Genomic DNA, 20,617 nt, shown 5'->3' with positions numbered 1-20,617 from the left:
ATTGGATATCAGGAAGAAATTCTTCACAGAGAGGGTGGGGACGTGCTAGAACAAGTTGCCCAGAGAAGCTGTGGATGCCCCATCCCTGGAAGTGTTCAAGGTCAGGCTGGATGAGGCTTGGAGCAACCTGGTCTAGTGGAAGGTGTCCCTGCCTGTGGCAATGGGTTGGAACTAGATGGTTTCTAAGGTCCAACGGAAAGCAAAACTTTGTTGGGAGCGCTGAAGGGGTAGACTCAACATGCTGTTCACGTGACAAGTGGACTGAAATACGCAGCACGTTTCTTGAGGCAGGTGTACGAGGTTTTTCTGCAGACTGTGTGAGCAGAGTGCAGAAATTTGGTGCACGTGGTACAGATGTGTATCCTGAGAAGATGTGATAGTGGGAAAGAGAGCTCATTTTTATGTCAAAATGTCTGGGAAAGACTGGAGTTTTGCTTCCAGCTGGGTTTGAGTGTACCATGGTAATTCTTAATGCTTGATTCTACTTATAGATAGATTAGTTAGAGATTTCCTTGTATAGATGTCATTTAAAAGTACAACTGGCTTTTAAAAAGTAGAACCAAAGCTATAGTGCCTTTCAAACATCCCATCCTAAAACAGAAACACTTCACTGTCAAGTAACACCTCTAATTTTTCATAATAGAAGCTTAGGGAGACAAGATGAAGTGGTGAGGATGTCTAGTACTTCTCTTTTTTTGTTGGTTTTTCTTCCTATCCTCCTTATTCCTTGCAGCTTTTGTATCTTACTGTGTTTTTTGTGCTTGACCTTATTACATGTACTTTCATGTTTCTGCTGCTTGGTTTCTGTAAGTGTACAAAGATCTTCAGTACATAAAGCACTTCTTGGATTTCAATTAAATCTACCACGGGTTCCTCTGTGACTTGAGCTCTTATTTCTCGGTACTAATATAGCCAACTCGTAGGACGAGTGTGTTAGGTCGTGCTTTGTGGGGTGTATTGCTGATGAGGTGGGGCTGTATTAGTAATAGTCAGAGAGTTTATTTGGTGTAGCATCTTCCAGAATGGGACTCTAATTCTGACTGAAATCTTTAACAAGATATGAGCTGCAGCACTGTGAAGAGCAACACTGACCTGGACCTTCTGTAAATATAATGCCCCATGGTGAAATTCTGCCTTTTTAAGCATTTTTAAAGTTTTTTAAGGGAGGTGAGCAGTAGGCATGGGAATACACTGCTTGATGAACAAATATTGAAGTTGAAATATGGTGTTGCAGGTACTTTAGATCTAGTTTCACCTATAATAAAGGGGAAAGATATGGCTACATGGTGGAGTGAGATAACTTTTCTGTGACAACGCTTCCTCAAATATATATTTTTTGTTATTTTGCTCAGGAAGGACAAGAGTTGACATAAGCAAATGCTAGAGTTCTGACTGCTGATCTCCTGCTTAATAACTTCTCTTCATGAGTGGAGCTGGAGAAAAGCATTTTCTGTTCGCAAATAAAATCAAATGTCTCTTTACATTCACAATCAATGCAAAGAGTTTTAGTTCACCTTTAAGTAGGTACCTACTGTAAGACTGGAAGGGAGGTTGTGTTTAGCTCCTTTGCAAGATGTCTTGGCACAGGCTGCACCAGTCTTGTCTGTCATGGGTATATGTCTGCGCTCACCTTTTTTTGTCTTCATGAAAGACGCACAACCAGTTGGCAGTTAAACTTAGCTTGAGGCCATGGCTTGTTATTCAAGGGGAAGGAATAAACTTGAGAGAGGCTTTTTCTGTTTGGTCTTGGGGTGACCAGTCCAGATCCACTGTGGAGGCTTGAGCCCAGCTGGTGGGCTTAACAGAACAGGGAGTGATCACGTGAAAGGATGAAATAAGCTTTGCTTCTGGTCTGGTAGAAAAGAGAAAAGTTCCTGCTAGATGGTGGAAAGGTGGCTCTGACTGCTTTTGGGTGGGAGAGAAAGGGAGGTTACTCTGGCACTTGGCTTCTTGTAGTTAGAGCAAAGCACATGATGCATCGGGAGCTGGCCCAGGTTGGTCAGCGCAGCATAGCTGGGATTGACCCTCTGTGTGGGGAACTCGCTAAGTTCAGGAGGGTGCTGGTACCATGCTATTCATGATAAGACTGAGCTGACTTTGTCCTGTTACCTCAGGCTAGCTTTTTGCGATGAGTTACTCCATGAGGAGAACAGGCAGCTTTAAAACCAACAAAACCAATCTAAAACTGGAAGGAAATTAAATAGTGGCGCTGTGGGTGCTTCAGGAGTAAAAGTGACTGATCACATAAGCTTAGGTCCGTTTAGGAACCATCACTTGAGGACCGAGGGATATTTTTTCTCTGCTTGGCCCTCTGGGATGTAGCTAAGGAAGCCTTTTTTTCTGTGGTTTCCTTGCCACTTAACAGATAAAAGAAGCATAAGTTTTAGTCAGTTGGAAACAGTTTTTGCTTTAAGAATGCATACTTGTGTTTTGGAATATGAAACTAGTCTTGGTCATGATGTCAATACCTTCACTCAGTTGAATTAGTTCTCTGAAGAGTTTTTCATCTGCTAAAGCTAATTTGGAATTTGTATTTTGGTGGTGAAATGTTTCTCCTTCCACAGCTTACAATCTTAAAACATAACTTGAATTCAAATGTGTGATCCCAAGTTTTAGACTAAATAATACTCATTCTTCTGTTTGGATGCTCTCAGATGAATGAATGGTTGATTTTTGAAGTGCACTGTGAAATCAGTATTATCGCAACAGTGTTATAACAGTGAATTAAGATCATGGAGATGAAATTTTAAGGGGTTTCTTATGTTTATAGAAGGAAGTAAATCCAGTGCGTTGCTCAAGGAACCGTTTTAGAACTTGGGTTGCAATAATAAAGAAATATTTTTGTCCTTAAAACTTGTTACATTTCCTCTTGTTTTGGATTTGTAGTCTTTATAGCTGTTTTTCATCTGTGGCATATGTATTTTACATGGCTGGACTTGTATTGAATTATTAAATGGACTTGGTTTATGTTTCATAAATATTTTTTAATCCTGCTTATAAAACTTGGTCTTTTTCTTTTTTAAAAATAGGAATATGTGGATGACACTGTCAGATTTGCAAAGATTGTATTAGTACATTCATTAAGGTGAGTGTCTTATGCTATCCCCAAGCAAGTGATTTATAATATTGGTTATTTCTCAGTGTGGCTGAACTTGTTGCTGCTTTGGATGCTTTGTTTGAGCTGTAATTTCAGAACGCTGAAAAATGAAAGCGTATTCTGGGCATTACATTTTAAAGACCTGTTGTATGAATTGTGAAGCACATGGAAATGGTGTGGTTTCTCTAAATTTCTAGGAAACTGAAGCTAAATGTAGTATCTAGTATGAAGTGCTACATTAGCATTTTTTGCTGAGCAGAAATTTATTAACAACTGCCAGTCTTTGGATTGCTCTTGAGGGTGTTTTAAGAAACTTTAATGATGCAGAAAATTCTGGGGTCCAGAAAACAAAGTGGCTAGTGTTACTCATGCTCAGGAGGAGTAAGGAAAATGGTATGCCTCTAAGCTTTGATTTAGAAAGCAGGTCATAGCTTCCAACAGTATTTTTGGTCAGTTGTGCTCTGCTTTCTAACAGCCTGATACTATTCTAGTGTTTGTCTGCAAAGTTGAACACACGGTATCAGAGATGCTGACTTTTATGTTTAGGTTCCATGTGTGAGAAGCTGACGACAAAAAGGGCTTATTGCAACCCAGGTGGGATGTGTGATGGATCAAGAAAGTAGAATGAATGGTCAGAGTTGTGGAAACGGTTTCAAAATTGATGATGGCTATGGAGCAAAAAAAGGAAACAGCTGAGAGTTTAAAGTAGAATAGTGGAGGCATGCCATCTCTAATGCAAAGGAGTGTTATCCAAGTGGTTTTGTTGTATGTGATGTGATGATGGGACAGTATTGGCCCAGGAAAGGGAGTGATAGATATCAGTTCTGGAGACTACTGTAATATTCAAATGCAGATGAAATTGTCGCTGAGGCTTTTGAGGATTAATACTATAGTGTCTGATTAGTCTAAATGACTGAAAATGTTGTTTTTCTGTGGCTACAAAATGTGGTCTGAACAAGTTCTTAAAGCTTACAATTTTCTTTTCAATGCGGCAGGTGTGACCAGTTCTCTACAGAAAGTGATCTTGGTTGGGATCCTGTAACACAGGTGTGTTTCCTAAAGCAGGTGGTTCATTCTCTTCTAATATTTGAAGTCTTCTATGTTTAGAGTAGATCGCTATTAAAGGAAATGTTGTCACAAGTACTATATTGTTCCTATACTGATCGAATCATACTTCTCTGTGGAAAAGACCTTCTTGAGATGCCATACATAGATGAACTCATAGTTCTTTGGGATTTGGGCATACTTGGGCACCTGTACATTTCCTTTGATAAGTAATAGAAGACTAGAACATTAGATTTGACTGCCTCTAGTTCTGCTCAAACTGATAAAATGCTTCGTTTGGGTTAGGTTTGCCTTAGCTTTCAGTTAAGGTGTAGAATGGCTTATCATGAGAATTCTGGGTAGTTTACAAGGACTCTTTTTTTTTTTCCTTAATGTCTTCCTGAATTCATTAAGTAGATGAAGCAAATATTATACCCAATTAAAATGGTACATGCTGCTACTGCGAATATTCTCCTCAGACCTAGACTGTCAAACTTTTTTTTTTTTTAAATCTGTGAAAATGTCATAGAGAAGTGCTATCACTTCATGAATAGTCAGGTGAGACCTTGTGCTTAACTTCTTGTGGATCTTCATTAGTGAAGGTAGAAACTTAAATTCATTAAGGAAATATAAATTATGGGGAGATGAGTTACTGTTCTTTAAACCAGGATTTAACTAGAGCGACATTCAGCATTTTCAGTGTCTGAGATAAAGATTGCAAAATCTGCAAGTATCTCCAGCTAAGGCAATTTCTAACACTTCTTATGGTCAGAGATAGAGTTTTTATAATAAATTGTTTTATCAATGTTTGATAAAGGCAGGTGTTTAAAGATCCAATGTACACACAGAGATTTGTATCGTAATCTGAGACTTGTAGAACTGGTATCAGCTTTGCAGCATTATGCAGAATGGAATGTTGTAAATAAATTCTTCCTTAAGTCTGGCCAACACAAATATACTTTTAGCAGTTGGTAGACGTGTAGCATTTTAAATTACGGTATGTTAATGTGGGCTGTGTTCCAAAATGGTTAGCTTGGGATCTGAACACTGTTCCAAACTTTTGTTCCAAGCATTTGTTCTGCATATTCAAATGAAACAAAGTGATGAAATTGGTTGCCACACAAATGTTGATCTTCTGACCTTCTGATTTTTGTTTTATTATTTGTGTTACATGGCAGTGGCATGTACCAGTAGAATTAGTTTCCTAGATTTAATAGAAGGGTTGTTGGATATTTTTTTTTCCACATTCTCAGTTTCTTTCTTGGGAAACTGTTTTTCTTAGGAAGAATAATAGTGTGCATGGACTTTGTTAGTACAGACTTCTAAACGTAAGGAAATTTTTTTTCTTTTTTTACTGTGAGGGTGATTGAGTGCTGAACAGATTGCCCAGAGAGGCTGTGGAATCTCCATCCCTTTTGACATATCAGAAGTCACCTGGAGGTGGTCCTGGGTAGCCTGCTCTAGGTGACTGCCTGAACAAGGGGTTAGACAAGATGACCTCTGTGGGTCCCTTTTGACCTCAACCATACTGTGATATGGTGAATTGCAATTTTGTAACTGCCTAGTAAACTCTTTAATGCTCATACCAAGCCTACATCGTTGTAGATAAGTTTAGAACTGGTGTTAAAAAGATATTCTAGGCAAATTTCTTAAGTGCTTGGAGCTCCTGATAACTACATCAGTCATTTTGCTTTATTGTCTACTGGAGTGGTTGGCCTTTCATTCTTAGGGGCTGTGTCAGCCCCTGTAGGCTACATATATACTGTGCGTGTATCCAGTGTAGAAGATTGTGTTATTTTAAAGCTCTATAAGACCTTACTTTAGACCAAAAGTGTTTAAAATGCAAATTCATATCTGATTCCTCTGCTGGATGACAGTTTCATGTTTAACCAACGTTTATCTGCATAGGCATGGCATAACTATCAGCATCTCTGTGGTATCTGTTTGAAGAGGACACTGTTGGGGGGCCCAGGTATTTCTTTTATATTTTATAGTTGTAGAGGTGTCCGGACTCTGTAATGGTCAAAGATTTCCAGTAGAAGAGGATGAGACAAGAATTAAATGCATGTGGGAGACTCTGGACCTAGGCACTTCATGCTTTTGATGCTAGCTGGGAGGGAGCTTGATAAACACTTTTACCAACTTTTCATATTAAAAACAGGTAAGAAACATGCACACTTTTTACGATTTGTGTTAGTAGAAAGATGTGTCCCCCCACCCATTCTGAGCCTATGCAGAAAATATATAGTTCTGTGTTTGGTATATATAACACTAAAATCACAATTCTAAGATACACTCATTCAGAACTATTTTTGGGGTATAAACTGGGAGTTACCTTATTTGAAGCAAGACGTATTTTAGCCTAAACCATACTTAAACTCATGTTTGAGTTTCTTCACTGCGGAAACAATCACATTGGAAGCAATCTTGCTATGAATGCAAGGACCCTGGCCTGGTGCTTACACTGACCTCTTCCTACATAGGTGCTGCTATAAATTCAGGGTGGTACTTGGATGGCTCTGGTCCTTGGCGATGTCTTAGTCAGTTCCTCTGTTGTAAAGTGGCAAATGTAAGCAGTAGCTAATTAGGATCACCTTTATAAAGATATTACTAACTTTTTATTTAAATAAAACAGTCCTGAGTTCAGGATTCTCATGAACTGAAGAGTGAACCCTTATCAACAGACTGTGAAATGAATGCTGGGAAATTCAGATTTTAATGGAAGCACTTGTGATATTCTGGATGCTGTTGATAATTTTATTGACATAAGCAGAAAATTCTGACTTATACCTCATTCCTTCTGAAGAAAAAGAGCAAAACTTTTTTATGATGACTTGCAATGAGATGAGGAATCTAGTTTAAAAAAAGTTTTTGTTGATTCCAGAAGTCTTGCGGGAAATTGTTAAACATCTTTTGTTACTTTTTCTTATATTGAAGTCCAAGAATACTGCCATCTTTCTCCCTGCCCCCTTCCTATGGAGTGTTCCAGTGAAAGTGTTCTGTTAATTGTTCTGTCTATTGCCACAAAAAAATGGAGCTCTCAGTGTTACTGGTGAAGTCATACAGTTAGACAAGTCACTTCTTGGATTATTGTTTGTTTTTCAACATTTTTCCTAACGCTTTGTTACTACCAAGCATTTAATTATTGACTAATTACACAAGGAGAATGCATTCATTGTAGATGTTAATTTTCCATTTTCTCTAAAATTGCATGATACAATTAAACCCCTGCTAGTTATTTATCATACAAATGAGAGAACTTTTACCATTTTGCAAAGCAATCATCCAGAAGACATGTGGAAACTCTTCTTGTTGACAAGATCTTCAGTAAAATTGAATCCTCACCATTAGGAAGTGAGGTGCCAGTACAGCTGACAGTCCCCAAATAGTCACGTGTCTGTAGTATAGTCATGAACTGTGGTGTTCTACTTCACTTGGGAATGTTGGAGAGATTATATAATTGCAAATTTAGACTCAAATCTTCAGATGTTCTCTTCTTGCTCAGTTCTTGAATTAGATGATTTTGACTGTATTTTTAGTTTTTCATTCTTCAAATGCCAATGACTAGACATATTTTTTGTGTGAAAAGAAATCTGAAAAAAATCTATTCTCTGAATGTAACCAGATCTGTGCTGAATGAAGTTTTTTGAGTTTAAATACCATAGTTTCAAAAGAAATTTGCCTCCTTGGTGTCCTAAAGCCCATCTTAATGGGTTTATGCTTTTGAAAAACCCTCTTATTTCTTCAAGTAGTTGTCCATACATATTTAGGTTTTTCTGGGAACTCTTAAGGTTCAGGCTGTTTCCATTGTCTTATTGCAGGACAAAGGAGCTACTGTAGCTAATGAATAACCAGAAGACATTTTCTGCACATCTAACCTGGCATCTTAATGCCTAAGTTTTCCTTAGTGCTCAGTGGAATTATGTTGCCTTTTTCATACACCACATCAGGATCTTAAGAGTTCTAGTCTTTGCCAGAGCAACTTTGGGAGATTTGTTCTGTCTAGAAGAGTAGAATGTTGATTTTAAGGCAACTGGCTCACAAACAAGATTAACTGGTGCCAGTTTAAGGTTGAAAAGTTTTTATTAACAGCGGCGAAACAGTCGGTCTGGGGTAAAAGTTTAGAATGTAGCAAAAGAGAAAGGGGGCAGGAAAAAAAAAAACCACAGCTTAATGTACTTCTCTCAAGCCCAAACCTAAGAGCTCTTGCTTTGTTTCCATGTGGCTGTTTGCACTTGCTTACTGATCTTGGAATGAGGTACAATTACCTCCCTCAGACCGTGGTAAGAGGAAAGAACCTCAGACTGGGAAAGCATGCTAGCTTTTAGCTTTTCACTCTTGTTTGGTTATTGATTGGAAATGGATTCAAGCATATAAGTAGGATGAATATGTGCAATTTATTACGGCATTTTGACTGAGATTAGTTTCAATGTTAATTAATCTCCCTGGGATGACTGACCCCCTGCGCTCCTGAAGTGTTTGTGTGATGCTTGCGTATGCATGCAGATGTTCCACTTAAGGCCTCCCTCTGTCTGAGAGAGAGGTCTAGCCAGATGCATCAGTTCTTATCTAAAATTACAGGCACAGGGCATGGTGTAGCGTAATTGCCAGTCTGTTCATTTTTCAGAGTCACTCTAATCTCTTCTTAGAAAATCTCTGAAAACTAATGGCATATATTAACGTTGCTACTTTGGGGCATCTTGGCTTTTTATTTATTATACAAACTCTTGTTTTAGAAACACTTCTCTTCCTTCTTTTCCCAGAAGCTCTTGGAAGTCTGTCATATCGTTTTTCTTGTTCCTTCCTGTATTCCTTACTCTGTTGTGTGCCTCTGGCAATGAGACTTTAAAGATTTTGAAACAGAATAAATTTTGTGCGAGACTGACTTTCAGTGACATTAATCTTCCAGTCTGGTCTAAGAACACCATTCCACCTCAAGGAATTGAGCCAATTCTTCTTGCAAGATACCTTTTAAAAGGTCAAACTTGTATCTTCTCCATTACTGGGGTACTCATTTTTTGTTTCTGGCTCTGTTGTCCTTGGGCTCCAAATCATGGGCACTGTAATGTAGCTACGTAGGAACTGCTTAGGTACTCACTGTGGGCAAAGCTGCAGAAGCTTTCGCGTGTTGCTAGTTAGAGACAAAAGTAACACAATTTAAGTGTTTCCTGACACAAGTTTCTGCCAGGTATCAAGAGGAAGAAAATTCACATAGTATCTCCTGTAGGGCAGTATGTACTTCTTTTCTGTTGGTGACTCTCTTAATTTGAACTCATTGCTTAAAAGAAAAATAACTTTAAAAACCCTGAAATCTTGAGTGTCATTGAATTGCTCAGCTCTTGTTCAGTGAGGCACAGGAAATTCCTCTAGAGCTATTGGACAGTTTTTATATATATTCTGGGAATGATTCTCTCCCACCTAAAGTAGCGCTATTCCTCAAAATACCTGGCAGAAGCTAACCTAGGTGTCAGGGAAAGAAGAGAGGAGATGAGACAATAGATGATAATTGGAGGTGGAAAAAATTACTCATCTGTAGTTTAATGGCTCAGAATTTCAAACTGCAGGACTTTACATGCTAGCTATGGCACAATTTCACTGCCTCTTAAACTTTCAAAGATTACAGAAAAGGCTTTGGGGAAATAATTTTCCAAGGAAATGTTCTGAAAAAAAAATATTTGTGGACAACTCTCGAGGCTGAAAATACTATGGCATCTGTAATACTCCTTGGCTTCAGAATTAATGAGAAGAGGTTTCTTACACTTAAAGGCTGAAATACAAAATGCTTGCATTCAGAGTAGGAAAGCTGTAATACAGTCCTGACTCTTCCCATAAATAGCAGAGTTTTCTGGTTATATTACTGTAATATTTGGTTAATTGTCTTTAGAGTAAGAGTATGTCTTTTGGAGGTTGATGCTTATGAACCTATCAATAGTGGTTTATATAGTTTTCTTTAAGGTATTTAAGTACAGCAGATCACAGCTGGTTGGGGTTTTTTTGTGAGCTTTTTTCCCCCTAACTCAAAGGAAATCATGTAACAGTTTATTAGCAGATAGTGTTTTGGTTATGGCACTATGTTTTTCTCTTGTATCTAAAGCGCTCTCTAAGTGACATTTTGTCAGAAAAATAGGAGGAATACCCTACTTTGGGCACAATATAGTATGAGGAATATTCGATCTTGCCTTGTTTTCCTACCTGTCAGACCTCCTTTTCAGGTGTTGCAGTGGCTGCCTTTTTTTTTTCCCTCCCCCAAAAAAACTTCCTTTTAATCATGATGGGATTAACTTGTGTAATTTTGATGTGCATAAGGCATTTATTTCAAATGGACAAAATGCTGTAGATGGTCTCCAAGGTTACCTTTAACCTTCATGGTAAAGCCATCCCATTGCTAGCTGAGTTGTTTGCTGAATCCTTTGTAGAACTTTACAACCTCAGTGCTCTCTGGGAAATGATAGCGCAGATGACACATGAGGAATAACTTAACCCACTCTCAGAAAGCTATTTAAACCTGACATGCTCTTATTGCTGCAGTTTCTGGGTGAGAACCAATTAGCGCATTTATAAAACACTCCTTACCTTTACAGTAACAGGAGGTTTGTCTCATGTGCTGTCCCTGTGGGTATTCCCAGTGCCACCTTCTCTAGGCACTCTTCTGAACCCTTTGTCTTCAATTACTCTCAGGCAAAATGAGTCGTGGCTAGACCTGCAGAGTTAAGATCAGGCTGTAATACTGAAGATAGTAGCAGGGGTACCTCTAACCAGCCAGGAACATGTGTGGCGAGAGTGGACTAGATAGAAGGACAGAACTTCATTAGTATGTCTAGCTAAGTAAGGCAAGTGAAAGTGTAAGCTCTGTCTACCAGAGAGATGAAATCGGAGATAAACTGTCTGATGTAGTTAATCATTGGCCACCAGACTATGTGCCATTGTGAAGCAATACTGCAGTTTCAGTCTAAGAGTAAATACTCTTTTATCCCATGTTCCAGTTATGTAATTTTAAAGACAGAAGTGGCTTTCTTAGTCCAGAAAAAACTTAGACTTACAAAGTGTAATTTACTGCCTGTATACTACTGTTCAGTGCAACAGCATAACAGGGTATCCATTTAGTTTGGATTAGAGTACCTGAACTGAATACGCACAGGAGTGCAGTATTGTTACATTTTACTCAAACAATTTTTTAACTTACTGCCTATAATTAAGTACGAGTGAATAATCTCATAAAGGGCAAAAAAAAAATTATTGGTATTTGTATACCATTACTGCTAGTTGAAATGAATGTCCTTTAAACTACACTTCCTCCTTCAACTGAAAACAGATAACTTGCATATTACTTTGGCCAAACGAGGAGATGAGTAGTGTTTTCTTCTGAAAAACTCAAAGTAAATATAAAATGTCTGGAAAAACAGCAATTAGGAGGGTAAGAAAATAGTTTCAGTGCTTTTGGGGCGGTGGGGGGCGAGGGCAGTTCTATCATAGTGTGTTTTAAATGATGGTTAGGTTAATGTTTTCTGTTACAGGCTTTCTAAATATCTATGTATTTATTTCTGTTTAAAAAGAAGCTGCTGCAGTTAATATTAAAACTTAGAAATTTTTTCATTGACTTTGTTACTGCAGTCAGAGGTTTATTAGTCAACAGCTGTAATCTTGGGTATTTTAAAGGAACAAAGAGGAAGGAACAAACATCGGTCTGGTTTTTAAAACAACCCTTTTTTTTTTTTTTTCCCCTGATGATGAATTATGTTGTTCAGAGAATCTTAGTTCATGGTTTAGCAGTATTGTTTACTCAGAGTTGCTGAAATAAATGAGGAAATGAGTCAGATTAAGTATCTTTATTTTATTCATTAAGTTGAACTGCTCTCAAGTACTTCTTTGATGGCTCTTCAATATTAGCCTCTTCTTAACTCACATCTATATACATTCTGAGCCTGGTGCATTAGAATTTGCTTTAAAAGCAGGGATTTGTTTTGTGTTAAGCTTACTTTTCCAAACAATGCAGAATTTCCACACATGGACCACCCCCCCAAATTAGTGGTAATCAGCAGGTAACATTATTCTCAGGCATATTTGCCTTAGAGTTTTTGTTGTTGAAAAATACGTCAGTTTGTGTACTGAGTTTCCCTGTTCCTACTGTATGTTCAGTCTACCTACCTACATGGCTTTTGTACAAAAAAAGAAATAAAGGATTGGTCAAAATGACAGAACTGATCTTAAAAGAAAAAAACAAGACGATGTATTTAAAAAACAACCCCAAACGACCTCCAAATTGAGTAAGGAATCATCTGATGGTCTGAATGCAATCTCTTTGTTTATCAGGGTAAACGGGAAGCTAGGGGAATGGTGTCATTGAACATAATAGCTGTTGTCCAAATCCAGGCAGTAAAATTATCAAGCATTAAGTGGGAGAATAACAAACGAGTGAATATTTAAACTTATAAAGAGTTTTTAATGTATATTCCACTTCCTATTTGTGTGTGGGTTTTTACTAAAAAATAAATGTTTTCCATGATAAAAAATTTAGTTTGCAGTTATATTTAACTTCTCACTGTTGAAATGCTGACTATATTAACCATGAATATAACTTATTTTTAATTTTACCTGTCAGTGACAATTCCAGTTTGTCAGCAAAGGCAAAAAAGAAAATAATATTTTTTTTTTTCTTCCTTCCCTTCCTTCTCAGATTTGTGGGTTGGTACTTCCAAACAGAGTTTGTACAGAGAGAAAATTCTGAATATGGCTTGATTTACTCTTGATCTTGGCAGTGTTTCTAATGAGTGTCCCATGGACTCTATCAAGTTCAGGGGGTTCTACTCTAGCACTGAGGAGCAGAACCCTGAGCAGCAACCTGGTATCAGTGGGAACGTTTCTTCATCATTCTCTTTAAAAGAGCAACAGAAAATGAGCGATTATTCTGGACTTGCAAATAACCACAGCCAGATGATTGCTGAAGAGTCAGAGATTCAGACAAAGCCTGAACACTCTCATGAGGTTCTTCAGGAAGATATTGAAATGAGCAGTGGATCCAGTGGAAATGACTTCAGTGGAAATGACACAAATGAAAACTACTCGAGTGGGCATGATTCTCATGGCCATGAATCTGATGAAAATGGGAAAGATTCAGCGATGCTTATGGAATCTTCAGACTGTCATAAAAGGTAGTATCTAATATTAAATAAATTTCACTTTTAACTTTGTCAATAAAGGCTCTTTCCATTTGAATCTAAGTTCTGAATAGTAACTACGGTATAAAGTGTATCTTCAGGTTGAAGTTAAGTGTTCTAGTTCTTGACTCATATGGTGTAAATTGTTTAATATTATAGTTCATAGAGAAAGTCTCTAGTATTCCACGGGGCCAGTTTAGTTTGAATATTTCTTCTCATCATTGCGTGTTTAACTGGCCTTATTTATAGATTTTCTTGTAAACCAACTTCTATAATTGTTTGTCAAAAGGTGTCAGTCTATTTTTATGTGTAAGGTTGCATCTGTACTATTTTCATCTTTTAGATAACAGCTTAGTGTACAGAGCAAAGCTACAGTAAGAACCTTCTTAGACAAATGTGTAACAGCTATAGTTGCCATTTGTTGTACCAGGCAGAAGCTTTTCAAGTTGTGGATTTATTTTTCCCTAGATCACTGGTCATTAATAGGAAAATATAAGGCTAAAATGAGCTAAATATGCTTGTTAGACTGACTAATGTTAATCTCTTTTTCTATCTTTCCTTATTCTAGTTCAAGCTCAAATGCATTTAGTCTGATGATTGCAAACTCTGAACACAATCAGTCTAGCAGTGGATGCAGGTAAATTAATGTGCATATATTTTCAGTATTTGCATGTATATAATGCTAAATGCTGAAAACTGAATAGTGTTGTGATTTAGGTTTGTGTTTTGTTTTGGCTAAACCTGAAGGAGTACACAAGAAATCCTATCTTTTGATTCTCTTCCTGTCCGCAATCAGTAGCATGTCCTATTAACCACTTGATGAATTAGCTTTTTGTTGCTGTTCCATGCAAGTTGTGCGATAACCTTTCAAGTCATTTTACTTTATTTTGATTTGGTAGCATAACTCTGTAGTGGTTCACTTGAATATTGCTTCATCTCTGGTGGGTGTTTCTGAAGCTTTTCTTTACATTTTCTGCTCTTCAGAATTTAGTCTGAAGTCCTTGCCTGGGGACAACATAATAATCTTTTAACATCAGAATTCACCCCATTGAGTTGGATGTGTTCTGATGTCCAGCAGCCATATCATCTGCCTCTCCTGTGTTCCATTCACCAGGATTCAAGCCTCAAGTCTGTAAGGATAAACCAACATCAGCTGCAGGAACCCCTCTGTATGAACTCTGCTTCTGACACTGATAGCCTTGAGAAACCTGGTGGCATTGAAGGCTCAAATCTGAACACTTCAGAGGGCCCTGTACTTGTTGGGGTTTTTTAAGTCAGGTTCTGATCAGGAGACCAAAACCTGATCCTGAGCAGATCAAGGATATCTAGCTATAGCATATTGACCCCTATCTGCAGGTACCTACCTGACAGTGTTTCTACCTGATGCAGTTCCTAGAGAAGTGGTAAATTAAAATTACCTCTTTGCACCATTTGGTGCCTGATGAACTTACTGTCTGTGTCTGCCTTGCAGGCACCTGGAGATCTTGTTCCATGCTGTATTTTCAATTGGAAATTGTGTTCTGGAGTTATGTTGCTAGTATGAAAAACAGTGAACTGAAGGTGTTTCCAATCTTTCTTTCCCACTGATCAGATTTTCTTCACTGCAAGATTTCTAGGGGGTTACTTATTGCAGTTTTTCTGATACCTTGTTATTTTAAATTTCATTAATAGCTCTCTGCTCAGAAATAAATAGGAATCCAGATGGTACAATGTGCTCCCCAGCTGTCAGGCTTGGTGCTAGAGGGTTACAGGGCAGAATTCTAGTCATCTTTTGGGAATGGGAGACTAAGGATATCTAGAAATTGATCTTTGAAGAAGACTAAAATAGTCTGATAAACTATAGATTTACTTTTCGATTCAAAGACTACTGGGCTTTGCATTCAGTATCAGCACCAACCAACTACTTAGTTTAATATTTGTAGGTACCTTTCCAGTTCACTGTCCACATAAAGCAAAAAGGAAAGCTCCTATTTTTATAGAGCTTGCTTATTCTGTCCACTGCAAGTCATTCCTTCCCTGTGGCTGGCTGCTGTGCCTGATGCTACTGATCTTTGGAAAAACATTGTCAAGTTGTATAACTTATTTTCCAAGGATGCCCATCTTCTGTATTTGCTGTTACTTTCAGCTAATTTGGAAAGGTTTCGTTTCTTGCAAAAGAGTCTGACTACTCTCAGTCAGCATACTCAGAGTACAAAACCAGTAGTATGACCAGTTTTTTCACAATCTTTTTCCTCTCTTTTCTTCCCTACTGCCAGCGTAGAGGGTTCGTCTATTAACAAAGCCCTGCTTGATTGCATCAGTCCAAGCTGTCAAGCCATGTTGTAGATGTGATTTTAATATACAGCATGAACATAATGTTGCCCAAGGGAGTACTCTACTCTTTTGTGTTATCACTTGCCATTATTTCTCAGTACAAAATGACCACTGATTAAGGGAATGCTATGTTTCTCATAGTACATCTTGAAGTAAGCAAGAACAATGTGTGTTCTCTAGTGCAAGCCAGCTTTGTCACTTCCCAAGTGTTTTTGGTGAAATACACCCAACAGCTGTCAGATGATTGATCTACCCGAGGAACTTTTCAAATTTCCCAGAAAAACATTCAGAAACCCTCCTGAAAGTTACCTGGAAGCTGAAGCCACTTTATTGAGCACTTCAGAGGGGGCAGTGCAGTTGCCAAGACTATTTTTTCTGTAGTGGTTCTTAGGGTGATTTCTTAGAAACTACCAGCCATGACAGTCGGGTGGTAAGAGACTTTCCTTTTGATGGTAAACAATCTGTTTTCAGGAAGGTTTAAGAAAAACTCTCCTCTTGATTGTTGTGACTGGTTAGCTTTTCAAATCTACTCCAATGAGAAAGACAAGGTGATTTTTCATTTTAACTGCTTCCTGCCCACCTGCCACCCATCTTTATCATCTTCCCCTTGCCTCTATTTCTCTTCCTTTTTGATTCTGTTAGCACCTCTTAATGATGGGGAGAGAGATCAGGAGCTGTGAAGGAAGGCAACATCTTTCTGATGTTGGCATTGATAATCTCTGTAGTTTGACCTTCTATGCTGAAACAGCGCTTCTGAACAAACATCTGAGAAGTGTGAATGCAATTTCTGTCTCCAGCCTCCTCTGACTCTATACCCTACATACTTAGTCAAGTTTCCTTATCTTATTTAATGTATTGCCATGCTTAACTGGGATACGTTGTTCCAAGGATTTCTCCGTTTGTTTTGTTAACTTGATGCTCTCCCACTGCCATTCCCTTTTCAGGGACTTTCTTATGAGAACCTGCTCGAACAGGAGGTGAAGACTTGAATGGACCTCCTGCTTCTCTCAAGTCCATGAACATTTCTATGAGTTTGAAATTGAAAGGAACTAAGGAAAATACCACTAAAAAGAGAGGAGGGAGACTGTGGCCCAAAAAAAAAAATTCTTTGGTGTTTGGGTATATGTACTGTTGCATATACAGAATAGATTTTACAATAAGGCTTCAGGTGGTGGTAAATCTTTTATTTTGAATGAATCTAGCTAATTTAAGAGTTACCTTAAGTTCTGAATGTTGGTACTAAGTACTGGAAAAGTTAATGTGGCTAGCTGTACGCATTTAGGTACGTGATAAGTGTCAAAGTGTATTTGGTCTTTTGATGATGGTGTGTCACTTCAAGCACTACAGTGACTTTTTTTTTTGTCTTTAATTTTGCAGTAGTGAGCAGTCCACTAAAGCAAAAACACAAAAGGAATTGCTGAAAACATTACAAGAGCTGAAAGCTCACCTGCCTTCTGAAAAGAGAATTAAAGGCAAATCTAGTGTCCTAACAACATTGAAATATGCCCTAAAAAGCATTAAACAAGTTAAAGGTAATCAAATATGATACTAAATAGATAATGCCAACCTGGATGAAACAAAACATTTAAAATAGGGATTTAAATGTGGTTATCTGTGTAAAGCTAAGTTTGTTGTGTTTGAAAACATCTCTAAACAGATGTTTTCATGGTGTTCCCATTTGTTGGCTCTAATTTGTGTTCCTTTGGCAGTTAAAGCAGCTCTCTATATGCCTAATATTTTATTGATATTTTGTTGAGTAAGAAAATTGATTTGAAAAAAAAAAATGTAGAGTTTTACACTACTTGCACTGTCAAACAGACCAAAAGATATGATCATGCATCTAAAGGTATATTAAAATGGGTAGATTTATTTGGTTACTGATGAGGAAACTCTACCGAGGAAAAACTAATTTGGAGTAGTACCTCCATTTCCTAACTGCCCATTCTGTGCTTGTGCCAAAAAAAGATTTTTGCCATTTACCACTTCCAGGCTGGATGTTTTATTGATGAGACTTATAATTCTGAATATAAGCTGTTTAATGTTCTTATGTAGCCAATGAGGAGTATTACCAATTGTTGATGATTAATGAATCCCAGCCTGCTGGACTCAATGTGTCATCTTACACGGTAGAAGAAGTTGAGACTATAACCTCAGAATACATCATGAAAAATGCGGTGAGTATGGTGACCCAAGTCTACAGTGTGTATTGAAAATGTTTTCTAGAACTGGAATGACAGGCATGCCTTCTTTTTACAAGGTAAGAGTTGGTAGTTAGGCCAGTAAACTGAATAAACTCTCTTATTTTCGGGGGGATGTTGAGTAGAAACTCAGCCTTGGCAAACTTTTCCAATAGCACCTTGATCTAAGCTTTTATCTGTCAGTTAGATAGGAAATAAGTAGTCTAAACTCCTTGGTCCTCTGAATTGTACCTTGTGCTTAGAGATGGTGGTGTGACATATCTCAACATCCATGTGATGCAATGTGGTGTGAGACTTCATTAGTTTTCATGTTAGAACACCCGCTGAAGTTGGAGAGTAACTCTAAATTTTAGTAAAGGCACGCTGTGAATCCTTTCACCTTATCCTATCATTAGAGGTTATCTGATGTTTCACCAGTTCTTCGTGTAAGCGTGACTGAAAAGTGATGAGTGTGTTGGAATCTGTGTGCTGTGTCTTCTTCTGTGGTATTTGTCTGGTCTTTGCAACTGCTATAGGCTTACTGTGTGATCCAGTGATATTGTGTCTTCTCAATAAGAACAGCTATGACCATCTATAGTTTTTAGCAGTAAAATGATATTATGATTTTCCATATTCCCAATGTTTTAGGGAAATATTATGGAGTCTTCATAAAATAATTGCATCTAAACTTCTTAGACTATTTTACTCAATTTTTTTTGTGAAGCCTCTGCCTGAATGCATGAAGTTCTGAAATTAGTAAAATAATGGCATGATGGGGGATGTTCCCTAGCTTGAAGTAGGTGGATTTCATTGGATCTATGAGTAGTAAAGGTTGCCCACAAGGTAGAGTAAATAGGAAGTCTAGAGTACAACTGAGTACAGCATCCAAATATCATAAACATTGTTCAGTTGATCTGAGTGTGATACCGGTGTTCTGACAACAGCTCTTAAGTTTGTGTATAGTGTTAGTGGATAGAGTACTAAAGGCTATGACGCAGGAAGCTCTTCTGTGTCAAGAATAAAACCAATGTGAAACGATACAAGTGGAGTGTGGGACTCTATTTCATCCCCCCAGCCCCATGTCTACTCATTATTTTACCAAGTGGTTTAGAGCACTTTATTTCATTTTGTAGTGGATGGACAAGCTACATAAACAGCCTTTCACAAACCAGTTGAATTTCGTAAATATAAAATACGCCTGTAACAAGCACAAGGAAAACATGCAGTTTTATACGTGGAAGCTCTCTAATTGTTAATTCATTATTCATTCTGCATCATAAAATTATAGGGAATGATATTTAGAGCTTGTAATCTAGTAAGATGCTAGTGTATTATTATTGCATAGTTCAAAAAGTGTACTGTCTGTATCTACTTGTCAGCCTAAGCCCTGTGTCAAAACTGCTTCCATAAAGAAAAAAGATGGGTCATTGTCATAAGAGACTCCCTTCTGAAGGGAGTGGAAGGCCCAGTATGCACACCCACTTAAGGAAGTCTGCTGCCTCCCTGAGGCCTGGGTTAAAGATATGAAGAGAAAGCTTCCTACCCTGGTACAGCCCTCAGATTGCTATCCATTATTGATTTTTCAGGTAGGCAACGATGAAGTTGCGACAAGAAGTCCAAGGGCAATCAAAAGAGACTTTGAGGCCTTGGGATGACTGACTAAGGGATCAGGAGCACAAGTAGTGTTCTCCTCTATCCCTCCAGCTGCAGGGAACCATGAGGGAAGAAACAGGAAGAGCCAGCAGGTCAATACCTGGCTCCAAGTCTGGTGTCACTGGCAAAATTTTGGGTGTTTTTGATCATGGGTTGGTTTACATGTCACCAGGCCTGCTGGCAACACAGGGTAACCTGTCTCAAAAGGAGGAAAAGGGTCTTTGCACAGGAGTTTAGCAGGGCTCATTGAAAGAGCTTTAGACTAGATTTGAAGGGGCAAAGGGTTAAAACCAGGCTTGCTAGAGATAAGCCTGGGGATGGCACTCCAGTGTTTGAGGGACAATATGCTGCTGAGGTCCTTGGTGTGCTAGCAAAGTCCTGTCTGACATCTCAGTGGAGGTAGGGGATGGAGATCCATGCAGCAGCAAAGATGCAAAGTTTGTTATGTCCTAGAAACCATGGAAGTGCCTGAGAATGGTCACACAGGAATTAGGGCTTCTTCCAGTAAGGTGGCAGTATCAGTAGCCCAAATGAAGTGCATCTACACCAATGCACACAGCATGGGCAACAAACGGGAGCTGGAAGCCATTGTGCTTTGGGAGAACTACGATATAGTTGCCATCACAGAAACACGGTGAGATGACTCGCACAACTGGAGTGCTGCAGTAGGCAACTATGCACTTTTCAGAAGGGACAGGCAAAGAAGAGGTTGAGGGGGAGTCCTGTATATTAGGGAGTGTTGTGATTGTCTAGAGCCTAATGTTGGTGACAATAGGGTGTTTATGGGTAAGAATCACGGGGAAGGCCAACAAGGCAGATATCTTGGTGGGATTCTGTAGACCAGCCAACCAAGATGAATAAGCAGTCAAAATGTTCTATAAGCAGCTGGGAGAAGTCTCAGAGTCGCTAGCCCTTGTTCTTGTGGGGGACTTCAACTGACCAGATGTCTGCTGGAAATACAGTACAGCAGAGAGGAAAGAGTTTAGGAGGTTTCTGAAGTGTGTGGAAAATAACTTCCTAATACAGCTGGTGAGAGAGCCAGCTGGGGAATACACCCTGCTGGACTTGTTTGTGAATAGAGAAGGACTTAGGGGGGTGTGATGGTTGCGGGCCGTCTTGGGCAAAGTGATCATGAAATAAGAGTTTTAGATTCTTGGAGAAGTAAGGAGGGAAGTCAG

General features: G+C 38.5%; 1 protein-coding gene across 1 annotated transcript; it reads left to right on the top strand.

The window, feature by feature from the left end:
- Positions 1-3,028: 3,028 nt before the first annotated feature.
- LOC104512554 (period circadian protein homolog 2-like) lies at positions 3,029-19,441 on the top strand. Its single transcript, XM_010155582.1, has 6 exons — positions 3,029-3,085; positions 12,816-13,290; positions 13,865-13,933; positions 16,987-17,141; positions 17,662-17,783; positions 19,373-19,441. Exons 2-6 carry the CDS (start codon positions 12,917-12,919, stop codon positions 19,439-19,441), a joined length of 789 nt encoding a protein of 262 aa, XP_010153884.1. The 5' UTR covers positions 3,029-3,085; positions 12,816-12,916.
- The last annotated feature ends 1,176 nt before the right edge of the window (positions 19,442-20,617 follow it).

Source organism: Eurypyga helias, unplaced genomic scaffold (genome assembly GCF_000690775.1).
Source record: "Eurypyga helias isolate BGI_N326 unplaced genomic scaffold, ASM69077v1 scaffold2457, whole genome shotgun sequence".
NCBI lineage: Eukaryota > Metazoa > Chordata > Aves > Eurypygiformes > Eurypygidae > Eurypyga > Eurypyga helias.
The sequence above is the reverse complement of the archived record's forward strand: the minus strand, read 5'-3'. Positions and strand labels throughout refer to the sequence as shown.